The sequence below is a fragment of the Micropterus salmoides genome, unplaced genomic scaffold (genome assembly GCF_014851395.1).
Source record: "Micropterus salmoides isolate LMB-PRFRI ecotype aquatic unplaced genomic scaffold, ASM1485139v1 Ms_hic_scaffold_17, whole genome shotgun sequence".
Lineage (NCBI taxonomy): Eukaryota > Metazoa > Chordata > Actinopteri > Centrarchiformes > Centrarchidae > Micropterus > Micropterus salmoides.
Genome location: NW_024040817.1, coordinates 26379360 through 26399506, shown reverse-complemented (window position 1 = coordinate 26399506; position 20147 = coordinate 26379360). Strand labels below are relative to the sequence as shown.

At 41.3% G+C, this 20147-nt stretch overlaps 3 protein-coding genes across 3 annotated transcripts; 1 reads left to right on the top strand and 2 right to left on the bottom strand.

Annotated features, from left to right (window-relative positions):
• Positions 1-418: 418 nt before the first annotated feature.
• eif3i (eukaryotic translation initiation factor 3, subunit I) lies at positions 419-5771 on the top strand. The gene is made up of 11 exons (XM_038724850.1): positions 419-565; positions 1020-1112; positions 1230-1317; positions 1456-1521; positions 1644-1793; positions 2397-2524; positions 2832-2942; positions 3134-3223; positions 3368-3441; positions 5020-5112; positions 5227-5771. Exons 1-11 carry the CDS (start codon positions 563-565, stop codon positions 5306-5308), a joined length of 978 nt encoding a protein of 325 aa, XP_038580778.1. The 5' UTR covers positions 419-562; the 3' UTR covers positions 5309-5771.
• Positions 5772-6074: 303 nt separating this feature from the next.
• LOC119907183 (probable histone deacetylase 1-B) lies at positions 6075-12979 on the bottom strand. The gene is made up of 12 exons (XM_038724849.1): positions 12843-12979; positions 11721-11833; positions 10965-11082; positions 10796-10870; positions 10271-10409; positions 8755-8896; positions 8575-8667; positions 8377-8485; positions 7914-8294; positions 7604-7759; positions 7468-7513; positions 6075-7010 (listed from the first exon to the last, which is right to left on the bottom strand). The coding sequence occupies exons 1-12, from the start codon at positions 12889-12891 to the stop codon at positions 6983-6985; spliced, it is 1449 nt and encodes a 482-aa protein (XP_038580777.1). The 5' UTR covers positions 12892-12979; the 3' UTR covers positions 6075-6982.
• A 2841-nt stretch (positions 12980-15820) lies between these two features.
• marcksl1b (MARCKS-like 1b) lies at positions 15821-18498 on the bottom strand. Its single transcript, XM_038725498.1, has 2 exons — positions 18203-18498; positions 15821-17219 (listed from the first exon to the last, which is right to left on the bottom strand). The coding sequence occupies exons 1-2, from the start codon at positions 18287-18289 to the stop codon at positions 16677-16679; spliced, it is 630 nt and encodes a 209-aa protein (XP_038581426.1). The 5' UTR covers positions 18290-18498; the 3' UTR covers positions 15821-16676.
• Positions 18499-20147: the final 1649 nt, after the last annotated feature.

The window sequence follows — 20147 nt, the reverse complement described above, 5'->3', positions numbered from 1 at the left end:
CAAATTGTATATATGTCAACTAAAGCCGCACAAACGGTGTCCCTAATATTTATGGACCAACATGCTGGAATGCGGAAAACGCCTTATGTTCAGACTTTGTTCTATAAGCCTAGCTATATGTTGTAATGAAAGAGTGGCTTTGATACTACCTGCTATTTGGCCTGAGATGTGTTACGGTAGATGCCACATTATTGCATTATTGGTCAAGTTCAAGGTTTTATTTAGGCTACCCCTTAAAAGCCATGTAGAAAATCCATTAAAATACACTAACATAATACAGCATTAATTAATCATCTACTAACCTCTTCAAAATCGATTAAAACACTTTAATTACAGCATTATTAATTGGGAAATGTATGGTACTTTAAGGTGGTAAAATGGAATTGGCTTAGTACTACAGTGCTACCGTTAGAGGGCGCACTGTCGCCATCGTGCCGTCTGAGACAGGAAGTACGTCACATTCCTTTTCCGTCGCAGCCCCGGCGCCTGAAACACGAGTGTTCACCTTTTCTGTTTTTACGGGAGCCACAGTGAATATATTGGACCTAGTAAGCTGAGAAAAATGGTTAGTATGTGTCTTAGTGACCGTCTGCTACGAGTTATATGTTGCCCCGAACAATGGTAATTGTATTGTTGACAGTTAGCTCCAGCTAGCTAGCATATATATCCTGGCTAACGTTAGCTTAGCTTTCAAATTAGCCAGCGTAACACAGATGTTAGCTATATTAGCTGCATGATACGAATGACGCAAGATGATTCAACGGCCCCGGACAGCTGATAGAACTGTACCTCATGTAAATATAAACAAGTAAACCTGACGTGGATAGATGGTTTGTCGTCACAGACCACAGCCCCCATATGTGTCCTTTTGGAGCAAAAAAACCCCGTAATCACTTCATTGAGTGTCCTACTAGTCAAGACAAAACTTTCTATTGTTAACGTTACCTCTAGTGGACAGCTGAAGCTGTTTTCTAAATCGGTAAGATTGCCCAGATACTGATCTACACTCCTCTCCACAGAAACCCATCCTGCTCCAGGGCCATGAGAGGTCCATCACTCAAATAAAGTACAATAGAGAAGGAGACCTGCTGTTCTCTGTAGCTAAAGACACGGTGAGTTGATAGTAACTGAGAGATGCTCTGACTCTTGATGCTATCCTATTATTCCACATGTACGTTTGTTTGGTGTTAACTTATTTGGTAAATCTGTTGTTACGTTTCCCACTGTAGGTAGCCAACGTGTGGTACTCTGTCAACGGCGAGAGGCTTGGCACCTACAATGGACACACAGGAGCTGTGTGGTGTGTCGACTGCGACTGTATCCTTTTTCAAGAAATACACTTCATGTTGTTTTGTCTCAGACAAATATAATGTTTGATGTAATGTGCGATACAGTGTCTGTTGCTGTGCTAGCTGCTGTCATACATGTTGTGCCCTTTAACACGTTCTCTCTCAGGGGACACTAAAAATGTATTGACGGGATCAGCAGACAACAGCTGCCGACTGTGGGACTGTGAGACCGGTAGGTACAAATGCATTGATTTCAGTGTCAGAAAGTGTCAATTGTCCATTTGAAGCAGTAGTTTGTGATTGGCAATCCTACGTCTACTAACCCCTGCGCCATTGTCCCCCTGTGCTGCACAGGTAAACAGCTGGCCCTGCTCAACACCAACTCTGCTGTCAGAACGTGCGGCTTCGACTTCAGCGGCAACATCATCATGTTCTCCACAGACAAGCAGATGGGTTACCAGTGTTTCCTGAACTTCTTTGACCTGAGGGATCCACAGCAGATTGGTACATACTGCACAATGCTCAGACTTTTATTTAGCTGCCACTTTGATTCGTTTATTAGGAAGTTGTTGACTAAAGAAAAATGGCCGCCACATCCAGCTTTTACCAGTGATTGTTTGGCTTTAATTAGATTGTTAAATATGCGTTAGATGTATTTTGTATCATCTTTGTTAAACTTGTCAAATTCCATACCATAAATCTGTGATTGCCCACGTTCCCCTCCTTGTTAGTAAGTAGCAAGTCATATGGGGCTCTGTTTTAGAACATTAGGAGATGGTTAGATCTGTACTGATGTAAATTTACGTTTGCAAATGTTGGTTGTATCTTTATTGAAATGACAAAGTAAAAACTGTAATGTCCCTCTGTAGTAAATAAAGCAATAAGGTCTCTTATTAATCACTTATTAATTAACTGAATAGTCATTTACAATTAGGACTTCATATTTAACTAACATTTCCCGAGCCGTCTGATGACATTCTGTTGGCTTTCACACAGCTGAGCTGAAATGTATTTACCTTTTCCCCATTACACTGTCGGCGATAATGATCAGCAGCAATATGGCTCTTCTCAGTGGTATAGTGAGTCTCTCTTGCTCTGTATCTGCAGAGGACAACCAGCCCTACCTGTCGATACCTTGCAGCGACCACAAGATTACCAGTGCTGTGTGGGGACCTCTGGGAGAGTTTGTCATTGCCGGCCATGAAAACGGAGAGTTGAACCAGTTCAGCGCCAAGGTTGGACACACACACACACACACACTGTCTGTCTGGGAACATATGGGAATGTGATTAACAGTGTTTATGTGGCACTGGCTGCAGGGCCTAATATTAGGAAACAAAGCTGATATTGGTTAGGAAGCCCAAACAATAACCTTTTCTCAGTTTTCCAGCAATTACAGATAAATATATTGCTGTGATAAAGAATATAAAGCATTTAAATGTGAGATTTCAGACAATAATATCCAGGTGCGTAGCTTCATAGTAAGTTTTAAATTCAGAATCATTAAAGTTGAATGCTGCCACTGTGTTTATTTACGGACAGTCTGGAGATATCCTGAAGGCGGCCAAGGAGCACACCAAGCAGATCAATGACATCCAGACATCAGTGGATCTCACCATGTTCATCAGTGCCTCCAAGGACAACTCTGCCAAGGTAAGACTGTCTACTCTCCTGGCCCTTTGTCACTGCCATAACCTGACAATTTGTAAATATTTGGGTCACCAAATTGCTACTTTTGTCGTATTAATAATAATAATCCATGGATGGGTAATGTGATTTTAATCATGACTTTGGTATCATACATTGTTACTGAATGTTTGGGTGTCTATTGTGTTTCCTCTCAGCTGTTTGACTGCGCTACTCTGGATCACATCAAGACTTTCAAGACAGAGCGACCGGTCAACTCCGCCGCCATCTCCCCCATTATGGATCATGTAAGTGAAGACTCTCACTGTTACGTCTGTAAAAATGAGCGATGGCGACCATGTACACATTTGTTTGCCACGTAGTGCTTTCTCAAGTGCAAACTGTATCATATCACTGGCCTTTGACACTTGTGCATGGTTTGTGTAACTCAGGTGGTGATGGGAGGCGGTCAGGAGGCCATGGAGGTCACCACTACCTCCACCAGGATCGGCAAGTTTGAGGCCAGGTGAGGGGAAAAAATGGCTGCGGTTGATTAGAAGTCAAGAAAGATAACATTAAGTTAAAACAAAACCAAATTATGTGTTCACTTCTTTTATACCAAATGACATGAGTAGAGCTGGAACATAAAACAATAATGATAATTCTCGCAATATAATTTTCCTCAATAATAAATGTTCAAAATATGCTCAATAAATATTAGTTGTAATTCATTTGAATCACAGACAATTTAGCACTTTTTTTATTAAAATATTTATTTTGTTGAGGAAAAGGGGCTGAAAAAAGATTTATTAGTCATATTTGTTGAAAAAGATAGTTTTGAATGTTCTACCTCAGATTTGTTAAGTGGTCCACTTTTGGCATCAAGTGTTTGTCACATTCTGACTATAAAGAAAAGTTAATTAACCATCTGGTTTCTTCAGTTTTCACTCACTTGAAAGAATAAATGATTTGACATATCTCGATAATTATCGATATTGAATGAATGATATGAAATGTTTTTATCGTGAACATTTTTGGCCATATCAAACAGCCCTAGACGTGAGATAACATCCAGTGTTTCCCATTTATTATTATTACCATGGCGGCTGGCTCATGGTCTGCTCCCCCATAGTTTCAAAATGTACCCGAAAGATTTTTTACATCTCATAATATATTACGGACCTCTAACGTTGTGTTTTGTGGGCGCTGCTGTAAGCTTGTACGCTCAGACACTTTGGCCTCCGACTCCAGACAACTACTTTTCTTTTGAGGTAACTACGGTAACGTTAACAGACTGTTTCTGTCACTCGTTTGTGAGAAGGCGATTAAGCTAGCCGCGCCTACATTTGGAGTGCACACGTATTAAAGCCTTCATGATGAATCAACTCAACAGCCCAGTGCGAGATGACAGACAGGCAGGTTAGCGACTCCTGCCAGTTTCTCTCTTTACAAAGACAAGTGTTGCAGTATGAGAGTCCTACCCGAAGAGAGGCTGTGAAGTCTTCATGTTACGCGATACGAGAACCACATACAACATTATTTATCAAGTTCGGACTCTGTTTGGACTTAATGAATTTAGCATGAGGATACACACAACGCCCGGTTTTCAAAATAAGGTGTCTATACAGCATGGAAATAAGATTTATTGGATTAAAATCTTAGAAAGTATAAAAGATATATTACATGTATCCAATAAAAGTAAAAAAAAAAAAAAAAACACCATAAAATGTTAGAGAAATTACTTATTCTATCTTCTACTCTTTGATTCAGGGTTTTGGGGAAAACATTAAATAAATATGTTGACTTTTGTTGCTGATACAACAGGTTTATGATCAAATAGTTTATTAGAGCACAACATTGTTTACAAGCGTACCAAGTTCTTCATAGATAGCCTCTTAAGTTTGCACCAAATTAACACATTTAATTTAACAAAACTTTCTCATGGGCGGCATGCTCCCGGACCCCCCGGTGAGAGGGTTCAAGGCCCACCCACCATATTCTCTTAAAATCCTGTGGGAAACACTGACATCACTGTTATCTCACATGTCAACATCAAGATTTTTTTAAGTGTTCATGTCATAATCTGCCTTTATTCTGTCCTCAGGTTCTTCCATGCTGCCTATGAAGAGGAGTTCGGCAGGGTCAAGGGTCATTTCGGCCCCATTAACTGTGTGGCATTCCACCCTGATGGCAAGAGGTAAGAGATGACCTTGTTTGCACATACACTGCCCTAAAATGTTAAGTAGTGTGGTCAAAACCTTTTGTGTGTCGTTGTTGACATGTTTTCTTGTACTGTTGTTACCGTCTACAGTTACAGCAGTGGAGGAGAAGATGGATACGTAAGGATTCATTACTTTGACCCACAGTACTTTGACTTTGAACTGGAGGCATAAACAGTCAGGTTCTTCAACCCCACAGCTTCAACTAACATCACACTCAGTCAAGTTAGGAAGAAGCAACAATGGACTAAAGTGCATTTACAGTTTTGACCACCTCGCCTCCTTCCCTTTATCTGAACTGATCTGAAGTCGAAGGTACAGGTCAGAGTTGTCAGTGATTATTTTTGGCCCGTATAAATTACTACAAATAAAGGAAAAGAGGTCAGAAGTGGTGACTGCATCTCAGTGACGAGGATGGTGTCTTTTTAGTCATTTTTCTAACATCACTTGGAAACTGTTGGTGGGATCAGAAGTCATTTTTATACCCTGGAACTGCAAAGATATCGTGACTGGACTTTTAAGACCCACACTCCCTGAGTCTATTTAATCTAATTCTACAAATGAGTAAAATGAGGTATTGATATACTTTCTGTTGTAAGCCATTCCAGTACAAGTCACCATAAAACTACTTACTGAAGTCGTGTCTGTTTGATCTATATACTCATTTTAAAATTGATAGTTCTGTGACCAAATTCAAAATTTAAAAAAAATGCTATGCAATGTAAAACAAAAGCCTTGCAAACTTATGTATGAGTGTTAAGTTGTGGTGTATTGCAAGTTGTTTTATATTCAGTTTAGGGGCCCGAGGGGACAAATTATTCGAAAACCAGTATACCAGAAATCCCTAAACACCTGTTGAAAATAGGAACAGAGGAATAGTTTCACATAGGATTTAAATAGTTCTTCTGTTTGGGGTTTTAAATGAACTTGGGAGGAAAGATGTGGATCAATTTTCTTTATTTTTCTATGACAAAGTTATGATAATGCACATTTCACAAGGATAGAACTCCAAACAACCACATGTGGAGGACCATTTTACCAGCTCACTCCACCTTCATGTATAATGGTACAAAATATCTAAAACAAGTCACTCACTTCTCAACATCTGCCTCTCCAGAGGTTCACACAGATTCATACTTACACATCCGAACAATAAGGGAAGAAACACTGACAAGATATTGATAGGAAGATGGGCTGAAGGGACTGACTGCATTCATGATTTAAAATAACTTAATGGCCCGTGAGAGTAACATGTGCATGCTTAAGGCGAGATCATTCTAAACATGCATTCACTGATAAATTAACACAGCAAGCCAAACATCAGTTTGCCAAAATGCTGGTTATTCCAACAGTATCATAAATAGATGTTAAAAAAAACTAACAAAAGGCTTTTTGCATGTGAGTGCTACACTTATCTATGCCTGCAGGGATTTCAGCATGAGCCCCACAAACTTGTTCAAATCTGGAATGCCATGACAGGAACAGTAATAACTCGGGTGGTTTTCTTCACATTAAAGTTGACCTGGTTCTCTGAACAGCTGAGAACGATTAGAGCGGTTTTATACTACATGGAGCTCCAGTCGGGTGGGGTTTCCACAATACAGGGGGAAATTCATGCTAAATTGATGATCAAGATAGGCAGCTGTGGCTGTGCGGTGCCCACTCGACTGGTGCTTCACTGAGCTTTGAAACAAATGCAAAGAATACAGTGTGGACCGGGGTTGCCCAGAAGAACACATAATAAAACAGGAATACAAAAAAGGGTCCTATCGTCGCAGCAGGAGAATGTAAGATTCAGTGAGACTTGAGGACAACAGTACAACCATCCATTTCTCCCCGTGCCAGACTTCAAGTTGTCTTCACCTCTTCTTTTGGCCTGAAACACACAACAGTTGAGGGGTTTAAGCAACAACATACCTGGGACCAAACTGTCAGTCTGCTTCACTTCTCTTTGACCATGAGGGGTTTTTACAGGACCCACAATGATCTACAAAGTATGGAGTCAGGCCACCACAGGCCTCCAGAACAGCTCCTTGCCAAGTCTGTACAGCTCTGTTGGAGGGATGAAAACTATTCCTCCACAAGATATTCCCTCATTTATATATACACAACATTTATTTAATCCGGTCATCTTTAAATCAAGATTCTCTTCCACTGTACCACATTTCAAATGGACACACACCCTTACACCTGTCTGAGTGCTCTGTTAACTTTATTCCTCAGCAGTATGTTTTAGGAAGTTGCCCAGGTAGCCTATTACGAAGAGTTGTCTTCGTAATAGGCTTTTTTTATTTTCTAAGAACACTTCATTAGAATTCTCAGAATTCTCTTACCCTGATGTGTCCATCTTCTCTTCCTCCTTCTCCTCCTCTTTCACTTCTACGAGCCAAAAAAAAACCCAACAACCCGAGAGTGATTACAATGTTTTTTTATGTACAAATACCAACCGGACTTGTGAATAAGTCTTACCTTTCTTCTCCTCTCCTTCCTTCTCTTCCTCCTTCTTCACTCGTTTCACCTTCTTGTGGTTGGCTGCGTTCCTGCGGCCTCCTCCCTGCCCCTCCGCCTCATCCTCAGAGTCAGAAAACTCCTCCTCACAGGCTATCCTCTTGTCGTGGGCCCGGACTGAAACACAGCACGCACACCGTCGACAAAGGCCCAGTTCATTAATATGCCTTTCAAACACAGACTAGAACTCGACCCTAATGTGCATCCTCCCATCCTTCAAACTCAGACATATTACGTTTATGTCTATGTACGTGATGTATGAGTCTCTTACTAGAGACGCGTTTGTCGGGGTCCTCCTCATCCTCGTCTCCGCTGTCCAGGTGGGGAGCGTCCTCGGGGATCGCCTGCATCTGGACACCAGGGGCGTGAGGTAGCATACGGAGGTTTTCAAACAGACGCTGCTTGATCTTCTCCAGGTATTCGTTGGTGTTCTGGTTGGTCATGTTGGATGGGCTGATGTGCAGCTTGAAGTCGGGCCCGAAGTACTCAAAGTAATCGTTGTAGGGCAGCTCGTTGGGGATGGAGCAGTCCAAGGCCACGGCGGTTTCGTAGGTCCAGCAACGGGCCACGTTGCGAATGGTGTAGCCTCCACCGCCCAGCATCAGCAGGGGCAGGTTGAAGCTTTTGATGTACTCGACACATTTGGCATGGCCTAGAAGAACGCACACACATTAAAATTCTACAAATTCAACAAAAGCACTGTATTGTCGTGGGAGAGTGAATGGTGTTGATACCTTTGATGGTGAGGTTGAAGCAGCCCAGTCTGTCTCCAGAAAGGGAATCAGCTCCACACTGGAGCACAACAGCGCTTGGCTGGTACATCTCCATGACTTTAGCCATGATCTAACACACACACAAACACACATCAACAACCTAGCTCTGAGGAAGAGTCTGACTGTGGTCATTACAGAGTACCTTACAAGCTGACTTACAGGTTTGAAGATGGCTTCATAGGACTCATCATCTATACCGTCTCTAAGCGGGTAGTTTACTGCGTAGTACTTGCCCTTTCCAGCTCCAATGTCCTGCACACATGGAGATATCATTGAGTTAATGCCCACACAAACGTACGCCAGTGATCTTAGAAAGAAAATTAGAAGAAACAAACTAACCCTCAGGTCTCCAGTCCCAGGGAAGTACTCCCCATACTTGTGGAAAGAGACAGTCATAACCCTGTCTGTGGTGTAGAAGGCCTCCTCCACTCCATCACCGTGGTGGATGTCAATGTCTATGTATAACACCCTCTGGTGGTACCTAGGGAGGAGAGGGAATTCAGTTAACATCATCTTAAGAGGAATTCGAGTTGCGTGAAAACAATATGGACACTTAAAATATATACTCACGGGCCAATTTATTAGGTGCACCTGTTCAATTGCTTCTTAACACAAATAGCTAATCAGCCAATCACATGGCAGCAGCTCAATGCATTTAGGCACGTAGACGTGGTCAAAACAACTTGCTGAAGTTCAAATTGAGCATCAGAGTCGGGAAGAAAGGGGATTTAAGTGACGTTTAATGTGGCATGGTTGTTGGTGCCAGACTGGCTGGTCTGAGTATTTCAGAAACTGCTGATCTACTGGGATTTTAACGCACAACCATCTCTGGGGTTTACAGAGAATGGTCTGAAAAAGAGAAAATATCCAGTGAGCGGCAGTTGTATGGACGAAAATGCCTTGTTGATTTAAGAGGTCAGAGGAGAATGGGTGGACGGTTTGAGATGACAGAAAGGCAACACTAACTCAAATATCCACTCGTTACAACCAAGGTGTGCAGAATACCATCTCTGAACGCACAACATGTCAAACCTTGAAGCAGATGGGCTACAGCAGCAGAAGACCACACTGGGTGACACTCCTGTCAGCTATGAACAGGAAACTGAGGCTACGATTCACACAGGCTCACCAAAACTGATCTACTGTCAGACTGGAAAAATGTTACCTGGTCTGATCATGTCAACATGGACCAAAGTCTCTGAGGAATGTTTTCAACACCTTGTTGCCTCAAAGAATTAAGGCAGTTCTGAAGGCAAAAGGAGGTTCAACCCCGAAACAAGCAAGGTGTACCTAATAAAATGACCTGTAAGTGTATATCAGATTAGAAACCTGACTTTAAAGAAGAATTTGCCATAGTAAGCACTTTCAGAAAACATCTCAGGGCCAGCTTTTTCCAAAAAAGCATTAAAAAAAATATGTCTAAATAATCTAATTATGGTATATAAATGCAGTTAATATCCACTCATCCAAAGTGCATTCAGCCACCTAAACAGCAAAGTGAAAATGCTGTGCGTCTATCTAAAACCAAATAAACGACCATGCAAATCAAACAGGCCAAAAGCCCGGGGAGAAACTTGCTAAAATTGTTTTGAAAAGGTACGGAAAGTGACAAGTGATAAGAAGGCACTTATCGTCATCTTTCAAAAGGCATAAACACTGCAAGAAAGGCAGCAATCTAGTGTTTGGCACAGAAAGACGAATTGTTTGATTGCGTCAGACATAAAGCTCCAAGGCAGGTGCGGATGTAATCCAGCTAATCCGTATCTAAAATGCACATGCCAGATTTCTTTGGGGGCTGAAAACGACTCAAACCTGACAGATGGGTGGCAAGGCAGGATGGTTAAATGCAGCTTACTTGAGCAGCTCGAGGATGGCCAGGACGATGTCGTTGACGTAGCAGAAACCAGAGGCCTCGGACTTCTTGGCGTGGTGGAGTCCGCCGGCCCAGTTGATGGCGATGTCTGTCTGCTGCTTGTTCAGCTTCAATGCCCCAGCTAGAGGGCACAAAATGACTTTAATGGACTTTGGTGTGTTGATCCAACTCAGGTTATTTGTTTTTAATTTTTAATGTGCAGGAGAGATAGTGTGTCCGTTTCTATGTCACGCCTGCGATTGTAACTTTTTTCTTTGACAGTCCTGTGCGTACTTATTCTCCCCAGTAAGGACTACCACGGGTGATTGAAATTGTTCTTGTTTAACTTGTTGTTTCAAAAAGTATATGATATAAATTTAAGATGTGTTTAAAAAGGTTACCTACACTAAATTGAGGCCTATACTTAAACAGTTTTATACATGGTTCCCAGCCGTGCACATAAATTTCCCTCCCGCATGACGCTCGTGCAACTGAAGGATTATGGGAAGTGTGGTTGGAATAACATACCGACAGATCCGCCAGTTGAGAGCTGGCAAAACTCAAACAGACCATCAAACACTGGACAGTCCTCTCCGACGTTGACTGTGAGAAAAAGAACGGGATAAAAAGATTTTACACGTCTAAGAATAACTGCAAGAATACTTCAGTGTCCTTTGGAAGAAAAGCGGACACTCACATCTCTGCATCTGTTTGCTATACTCCGACATGTTGTCTGGTCGGATGGACCTCAGGAACTTAATGTAGTCATCACTGTGGTACTTTGTCATCTCTTCACCACTGGCTTTGTGTGGTCTCTGGAAACAAGCAGAAAGGAAACGAGGAAAAAAGTTACAGCTGACACTTTTTACATGTCATGCTTACAGTCTTGGATTGGTAACTCTCGTCTTTTGCCTCAATTCCACTGCATGGTACCTCTCATGGATCTCTTTTTAAGTTATCCATTGGTAAAAGTTGTGGAAAGTACCTGGGGCTTTTTTTTGGTATCACCCCGGCTGAGGTTCCAAGATAGCTATGGTAAAGAAAGACCCGGGTTCAATTCCCACTATGACACATCCACATGTCCCTGAGCAAGACACTTTACACCTAGTTGCTCCAGAGGACGTGCAACCTCTGACATATATACACTTTGGATAAAAACGTTAAAATGTTAGCTCAGCTGATACTAAAAGGTGAAGTTGAAAGCCTGTAGTGAATGGGTCAAGATGAGTATTTGTACCATTAGCCCCTAAATCACAATTGATTAGGTGCCCTCATACCACCCTGTACCTTTGTCAAGTAAGGGGGCTATTTTGTAAGCTGTTGAGCACACTGATCACGGTCCAGTGAACTGGCTTTAAGACTCTGCGTTAAAGATTATGGTGTAACTTTCTCTTGATGAAACATAACGACACATGCATATGGATCTGATTGTTTTGAGTGTTGTGTTGCTCACATAGATCTCCATTTTCCTGTATAGTCCATAGTTGAGAAGGAGGTTGTGTGTCATGCGGATCCTGTGGGGTTTCATGGGATGGCCCTGGCCGTAGTAGTAGTTCCCCACATCCCCTTGGAAAGAAAAGATCATCCAGACAAGTTTACATGATAACATTTGATTTAAAAAAAAAAACCCTGCTGCAACAATGTATTTTGGCTCTCCAGTGTGAAGACAACCATTCAAAAATGTGCCCTGGTTATCTGACAATGTTATATAATTTAAAACTAAATGAAGTCTGACAATTTCATGAAAAAGGATGACCCAGTCCTCAGTTTATGTTGAAGTTTTGAACTCTATGGTTTTGACACATTCGCCTGTTTTTCACACAATCCTCTGCTGCACATTACAACTGTGGACACCAACATGACCCGATATTAAAATCTGAGATAAAAACAGCTTCAGTTATTCATATGCTGCCCGACCTATTTTGCCAGAATGAGTTTGGGGTCAATGAGAAGTCGTTTCAAATTGTCACAAGACACAAGCGTTTAGGCAGCAAAGGCATCCAACTTGTAATATCTACACCCACACACCGGTATGCAAGCTTGCATTTTCTTAAAAGTTCCTCTGCATAACAGAAAAGGGGAAAGCAGTATAACTTAATGGCACTTTTTTTGTACGGAAACTTAAGTTAAGTAACCTGGCAACAAACTGGCAAGCGGCGCATCGGTCCCCACTTCTCGGAAGTTGATATTAAATTGGGGAAACATTGACGTGACTAGCGCCGGTTAGCTTCGCGGCTCCTCTATATTCCCAGAATGACCAAGTTACCTCCCAAGCACAAATCTCGATCCAATTAAATGTTTTAATACATTGAGGGAATTTGTCTGGTTATTTGATAACTTTAAACTGAGATGAACACCGGGTGATTTAATGAATGCAGCTTTAAGCTAACAGCTAACTAAGCATGTAGCCAAAACAGGCTAGTTAGCCAATCGAGCAAGCTAACGTTAGCACGCTACACCGGCTAGCTAGCCTGGTCCTACGGCACACTTGCAACAAATACATGTACAATTTCCTAAACACCTTCAATGCCACTTCAATTACTGAGTAACTAAGGTACACACGTTGAATATTTACCATCATAGTAATAGCAAACTTTTTTCTTTGTTCCTTGAGATAGCGCCATTTTACACCAATTACCCCACTGTTCCGTGCCCACCGGTTCCTGTCTTGCACCGGGGAACTCGCGTTGAGCTCTAGTCAACCAATCACAGATGCTGGACCTCCCGACTGGGAGGCGCCGGCGTTACAAACCAAGGAAAGCCGATGTTGCAGCCACAACCAGACAGTGTCTAGACTGGTATAGACCACACATCACAAGTGTTTTGTGTGAAATTCAGTGATGCAGAGAGGAGTGAAATAGATTTAGGTAATTTGCATTGTCCAGCAATTGATGATCAGACAATCAGTTGACATACAAGTGCACCTTCTTTTGTCTTGCCCTTTGTGTAGAGTTCAGTGTCCTGTGTGAATGGGACACTTCATCCCTATCCTCCACTATTGAGGTTATCGCCTCAAGGGATTTGTCAGGAGATGGGTTTAAAAGCAAAGTTCATGTCAGTATTGCAGCACCATTGTTTACTTTATTACTATTTTACAATGTAATACTTTTCTATTTAACTTTATTCATTTGGTGATTAGGGCCTACTTAAACACATTTAATTTGTGTATGTTTTTTGACAACATATTTCTACGTTTATTTTATTTCATTCAATTATTTAAGGTTAGGCATGGGACTACATACATCTCTGAGCTTTTATCCCACTATGAGCCAGGCCGCAGACTGACATCCTCTGGTAGGGCACTGCTAACTATTCCAAGGTGTAGGCTAAAAGGAGACAGGGGCCCTATACTTTGGATCTACCAGAGGAGATCAGGCTTGCAGAGTCTGTTCCCAGTTTTATCTCACTTCTTAAAGCACATTTTTACAGAAAAAAAACTTTTACTAAGCTATTTTATGCCTATTTTATTTTTTGCTTTATTTGCATATTGATTTGTTTATGTTTCACATTCATTGTAAAGTACTGTTACCTGTATTGAAAAGTTCTATACAAATAAAGCTATTAGTAGTAGTAGTAGTGGTAGTAGTAGTTGTGACAGAGACTATTCTCATTGCTCAACAGATGAAAAAATATGAATATGTTACGGTCAGATGTTAAGAAGGCACCCTAAAATAGAATAAAACATTTGGAAGCAGATATAATGATCTAATGTAGGTGATGTAGTTTGACCATTCAGATGTAGCAAATAATGTAAGACAGGAAGATATAATATAAGATACAAATGCATGTTCTTTCCAGTTTCTGTACACTTCTCAGCTATGAACATAATTTGAGGAATTCATGAAATGTAAAACGTACATTTTTCCAAAAGCATTCATTGTCCTGTTTTATAGTGTAGTATACAATGTGATGCATTGTGCATATTGATGCAGCCAACAATCGTTCCAGCTTCTTAAAAAGCCCTGGAACAGATTGGTAAAGCTGACAAGAAGTGATCAGCTTTGTGGCATTGCACATAACGGCCACCAGGTGACAGTGTAAGCTCACTTGTGTTTGTTTGTACCATCCAATTCTCTGCAGATGCCGTCGTTGTTGAATGGATGCTGCGCCCCCTGAGCTGAGCAGTCACAGAATCTCACGTATAGTATGCAGTGCAAACAAAACAACGATATATAATAAACAAAACCCTGGAAAGCCTAACTCCCTGTGCAGCAGCCCTTATTAATCATTTAAAGCTTGCTGAACTTGCTGCCAGTGTACAGTGTAAAGACAAGTGGAAGATTGACCCAATTAAAGATGAGCTTTGATGATTTTTTGCAGACACTTAATATAAAAATAAATCTACTGGTTCAGGTTAACAAATCATCTGCTTCAAAAGGCAGAGAGCTGTATCAATGTAGAACCACGGCTTTGTTTGAATAATTCACAATTGTTTGAGTACAAATGTAGCTCAGATCTCAAGTCATCTTCACTCCATGTGAACTAGGTTCACCCAGAGCAGGACTTCTGTGTTCAGTTAGCCATGTTGAGGAAGCCACTCGCCTCCTTCAAATGGAAGGAACGTTGTAGATGTGAGGGAGGAGGAGGGACAAGGAGTGCAGAGGTAATGGTGCTGATCCCAGGGCCATAAGACTAATAGAGGACCAGGGGTCATTGGAGCGAACATGGTAGTGTTGGTGTGTTCAATTATCTCACACCAATCAGCTAAAACCATGTGGGTGTTGCTTGTTCCATACAGAATGACCCGTGTGACCTCATGTCAATTAAAATACTGGACTTCTGCTTTTATAGTCAGTGGTGAATCACCTTTTTATGTTTGTGTGAAGCTGGGCAGGCCGTAGAGCCAATCCAACAATGGCTAATAATTACATGAATGAATGAGTAGAATAAATCTTTATGGTGTCAAGTTACTTATTACAGGTACAGGTAATGTACCTGTGTCTTACCATGTACTGTAACCAGCTTTCCTTGTAAATATGACGGTCGCGTTAAAGCTAAGCTGTAACTTGGGCTGTCAGTCACCGCAGCCACAGGTGATAATTAAGAGATGACGGTAAAATGCAGTTTAACAGTACCACAAGTAGAAAACTGACCTCAGTAACGTCAGTTAAATAGATAATCTAGCTGAAGTTTGCTAACATTAGACCCCATAAGCTACAGACTGTAGCAGTAAAACCCCTGAGTGTGTTGAACTGAGAAAGGCTGTATTTTATTGCTTATGAATCCAACCTTTAATTTGTGAAAGGAAGAATGTGTTATTTTATATTTTAAAAGGTACATAATCTTACTTTAAATTAGGTTTTGAGGCCATATAAGGAGGGATCTTTGGTCTTTTGTATATTTGAATATAAAACACAGAAACAATGTAAAATGTCAGAGTAAATGAAACATTAGCCTTTAAATGAAGCTGCTTTGCTGCTAGTAGACTACGGCTAATGGGTGTTAGACAGTGCTATAAAAACTTGTTATGACAAACAGATCCTCTCATTAAAGTGTACTACTTTGTCGTAACAGATGTAATGCATGATGTCAATAACCATAAAGACACTTAAACGGGCAGGTAACCAACATTTATTTACCATTATCAACTTTACAATAAAACCAGTAACATCTGTCAACATTAGCAAAATAAAGAACAGAAATCAATCCAATGTATTTACAGAGACAAAGCAGATTCAGGCTCACACACGACAGATAAACAACTCTGCTTCATATCAAACCGCAACAGTGAACATAGCAAGCTTAAGTGTTCTTTTTTCATAGTAAGGTAAAAATCAAAATTGTCTATTTTTTTTTCTTTAAACAAACAAGTAATAGCTTCTCTGAATCTTTAAGATGGTTCTCTATAATACACCACAAAATACTTCAAATTTGGATTAAAATATAGGAATGTAAAAAGTTGGCGAGTCTCTTTAATTTTCTGATTTCATTTTTTTTCTCAGTCATTTCAAGTGGTGGTGGTGTCCTAGTATCTTATCTAGCTTCATTCCTTCAGCAAGGAGGCATCTTGATGCAGATTTTTAGGGACAAGATGCTTTGACTCCATCCTTCTCCATCCATCCGTCTACACTTCATGGTGTCATTAGCTCACGCTAGCTATTAAAATCCTTTTTCCACATGGCGACCAACCCACAGTCTAAAACTCAGTCCGGGTCCAGATGTCGAGCAGTAACCAGGGAAGTGATCTAGTGAATCTAGTCTGTCGTCTTGTTATCATGACGAAAAGTGGCACGTCAAAGGAGTCTTTCACATACATGTGTATATATTTACATATACATATATCCATATACATATGTATACATATACACATATATATAAATATATATATACTCTTAAATTTTCTCTCTCTCTCTCTCTCTCTCTCTCTTGAAAAACAGTTCACACAGTTCATTGTGAGCTAAAGGTACAATCACTCTTTCTTTTCAGAGGGAGCGGGGGTCGAGCTGCTCTCCTCTGTTGGTTTTGTGGCCTCAGGGGCTGGAGCAGCTGCCTCCTTGGCCTCCTCCTTGGGGGCCTCCTCTTTAGCAGGCCCCTCCTCTGCCTTTGGGGCCTCGGTTGCAGCAGCAGCCTCCTCCTTCACCTCCTCTTCCTTCTTCTCCTCTGCCGGAGCGGCAGCTCCATTCTCGGCGGGCTTCTCCTCAGCGGGGGTGGGGGCAGCGGCAGCCGCTTCCTCTTTGACAGCCTCGCTCTTCTTGCTCTTTTTCAGATTCAGTTTGAAGTTGAAGGACTTCTTCAGGGAGAACTTCTTCTTCTTCTTTTTGGGGGTCTCCTTAGCTGCAGCCTCACCTTCAGGTTTGGCTGTGTCTCCATCTGCAGCAGGCGCTGGTTCAATAGCGTCGCCTTCTGCGCCGGCTTCAGGCTCCTTGGCGGCTTCAGCTGAGCCATTGGTGGCGGCAGCATCCCCATCAGGCTTTGTAGAGACATCACCATTGGTTTTCACATGTCCATTCTCCTGAAAAAAAGGTTGTCACAAAATAAGTCATTTGTTCCTAAAGCCTCACCTTCTGACACAGAAAACCATGTTTCCATTGGGAAACCTCTCTGCACGTGCATAAAATACAAAGGGGACCGCACTGAGATGTACATTTCTTTTTTCTTTTCAGAGCATCGTCGTGCTCATTAATTAACCACCGTGTCGCCCAGCTCAGAGGCGACGCCTTGCAGTACTCAAATCAGGCGATAGGCGGCGGTAGCGCCACACAGACCGCCTAAGGTATCAGACAGACATCGGCTCAACAAAGACTGGAGCTTATCGATGGAAGAATGAAAACAATTCCAATTATTTACACAATAACTACCTATAATAACTTTAATTGCTTAATTAATACAACTAATACTAAACTAAAATGTATTTTTTTATCGCTTCATAAGTGTAATTAATGTCTAATATGAATTTACATGCATAATGATCCAATAATGGTCTATGACATTAAAGTTATGACTCACTGTGACTCGTATCATAGCCTATATATCACATTTTTGGAAAGTCCCAACTTGTGAAATAGGGTGTCCAGACGACAAGCAGACTTGTATTTTAAAAGGGAGGAGTAGTAGACTGCCTACGTGCGCCCGAGCTGCCCTCCTCCCCCCTTTGAGCCTGGCACAGTCAAACACGTTGTGCGGATTTTGGGTTTAGACTTCACAAATAAACACATACTTGCCAAAAACCTGAACTCAACTCCGAGATAAATAACAACACGCTTGTACATTTTTTTTGTTTGTTAGTTTTTGTGGTGCTCTGTGATCAATCGGCAGAAGACAGGGATGCTAAAACCCCCACCTGACTTGCCTACAAAATGTCTTCACATGTAAGCTGTCTACAATTCAACGTCGAGTAAATTTGTTTAACGAATGTTTTCGTGTGAGAATTTGTACTTTTATCAATATCCACTTATCTCCTTCATTGAAGAAAAAAACCGTAATGGCGTGTGTTACCTGTCCGTTGGTTTTGACAGCAGCGGCATCAGCGGCAGCGGCGTTTGCCTCCGCGGCCACATCTCCCTTGGATGCCTGGGATCCCATTGTCTTCGGTGAGTTGTTGTGTTTTCTAAAGCAAATTAAAAAGAAAAACTAAAAAAGAGTGGTTTTAAGTTAATCCAACCCCAGGGCGAGTTAGTATCCAGCGGTGAAACGATGAAAATTGTGGGTTTTTGGTCAAACGGCAGCCACTTCTCCTCGGTTGTTCCTTTACTCGGACTTGTCACCCCGCTTGAGAGAGACCCTCTAAACTCAACACTGGTTGAACGCAACGCTTCAACATACAGCAGGTTGAAGGCGCCACCCGTGGGCGGGACCTGCGAAGCGCTGACCAATCACCGTACAGTGTAAGGGCAAGTCTAGCCATCTCTGGCCAATCACCCCTGACTCCCTAATTGTCCCCGCCCCTTCAGAGGACCCCCAGCAATGAAATCAATTTAGTTCAACTGAATTTAATGTTTTATAGGCACTGTAAGTAAAAAAACAACAGCACTGATGAGGCATCAAGATAAAGATTTTCCCCATGAAATATCTTTCTCTCATAGTATCAGCGTGTCTGTTACTGTGTGATTTCATTTACTTCTGTTCATATGATGGTTGAGTATTCAGTCAAACATCAGCAGTATCTACCAAACTTAGGAGATCTTGCTAGTAAGAAGGACTAATGAGGGCTAATCAGTAATTAATTATTACAGCATTAGCATGTGTGGGTACTATGTAAGTGAGAGTGTGAGAGCCTAGACAGGGACCTACGTTGCCATGCTGCAGTCTGAGGATAAGTGCTCATAGAAGTTGGAGCAAACATCAGAAATCTGTAATAGTTAACTGTGGTAACTCTATTCACAGTAGCAATTTACTGCCACAGCATCCAAATTGACTGATACCTTGGGCTGCACAGAATGTTTATTTTCATTATCAACTGATCTGTAGATTATTGTCTCAATTAATCAATGAATTCTGTCCATAAACTTTCAGAATACAGTGAAAAATGCCTGTTAAAACTTGTCAGCGCTCAAGTTGATGTATTGAGACGGCTTGTTTTGGCCAACCAACAGTCCCAAAACCAAAAATATTCAATTTACTCTTATTAAAGACTAAGACAATCAGAAAACAACAAGCTTTTTTTCTTTTCTTTTCTTTTTTTTTTCCTGGCTTAAAAATGACATAAATGATCAATCAAATCAATCAAATGAAAAACTTTGCAGATACATTTTCTCTTGATTGACTAATGGATTAATCAACAGATGGATTCAGTTCTAGTTTCCCCTAAATTCCATGGAATGAAGTAATGCACTCCACTGCAGCAGTTTCACTTTTGAGTATTTCTTATGCAAAGAGGGACCTTTCTGAACGTGTCTCATTTAGGTTTCAGTATCACTAAAGATGCTCACAGATGCACATCTTAAATAACATCTTTATATCTTATTCAGCACTTAGTCAGACTTTCAGTAAAATGTATTCTGACAGCTGTTTCCAGAAGCTTTGTCAGATTTCCATGTAGCCATGATCCAGGCTCCTGTTATGACATATGTGGATTTTAAAATGTATGTTACTTCATAGTTTTTTGTGTCTAGTTCCCCCTTCTCTCCAGGCACATTCTTCCCCTCTCTGTCCCCACTAGTAGGAGAAACTGAATAGTAAAACAGACTTTTGCCAGTCAGTGGTGAATGAGGGTTTAATTGAAGGTTGTGCTCTCGTTGTGGACATCGGGACAAATTTTTGTTGATCTGACTGGAGAACAGGATCAGCGTTGGGACTAATAGTGTGTCACGCTGTCTCCTCATGGCTTCATGACTAGATTTGTTGTTCACTTCCGCTTGTCAACAACATACCAGGAGCAAAATATGCCAATGTCATGATCATGCAATTCCACCTGATCATTTCCTGCAACACACATTCCTCG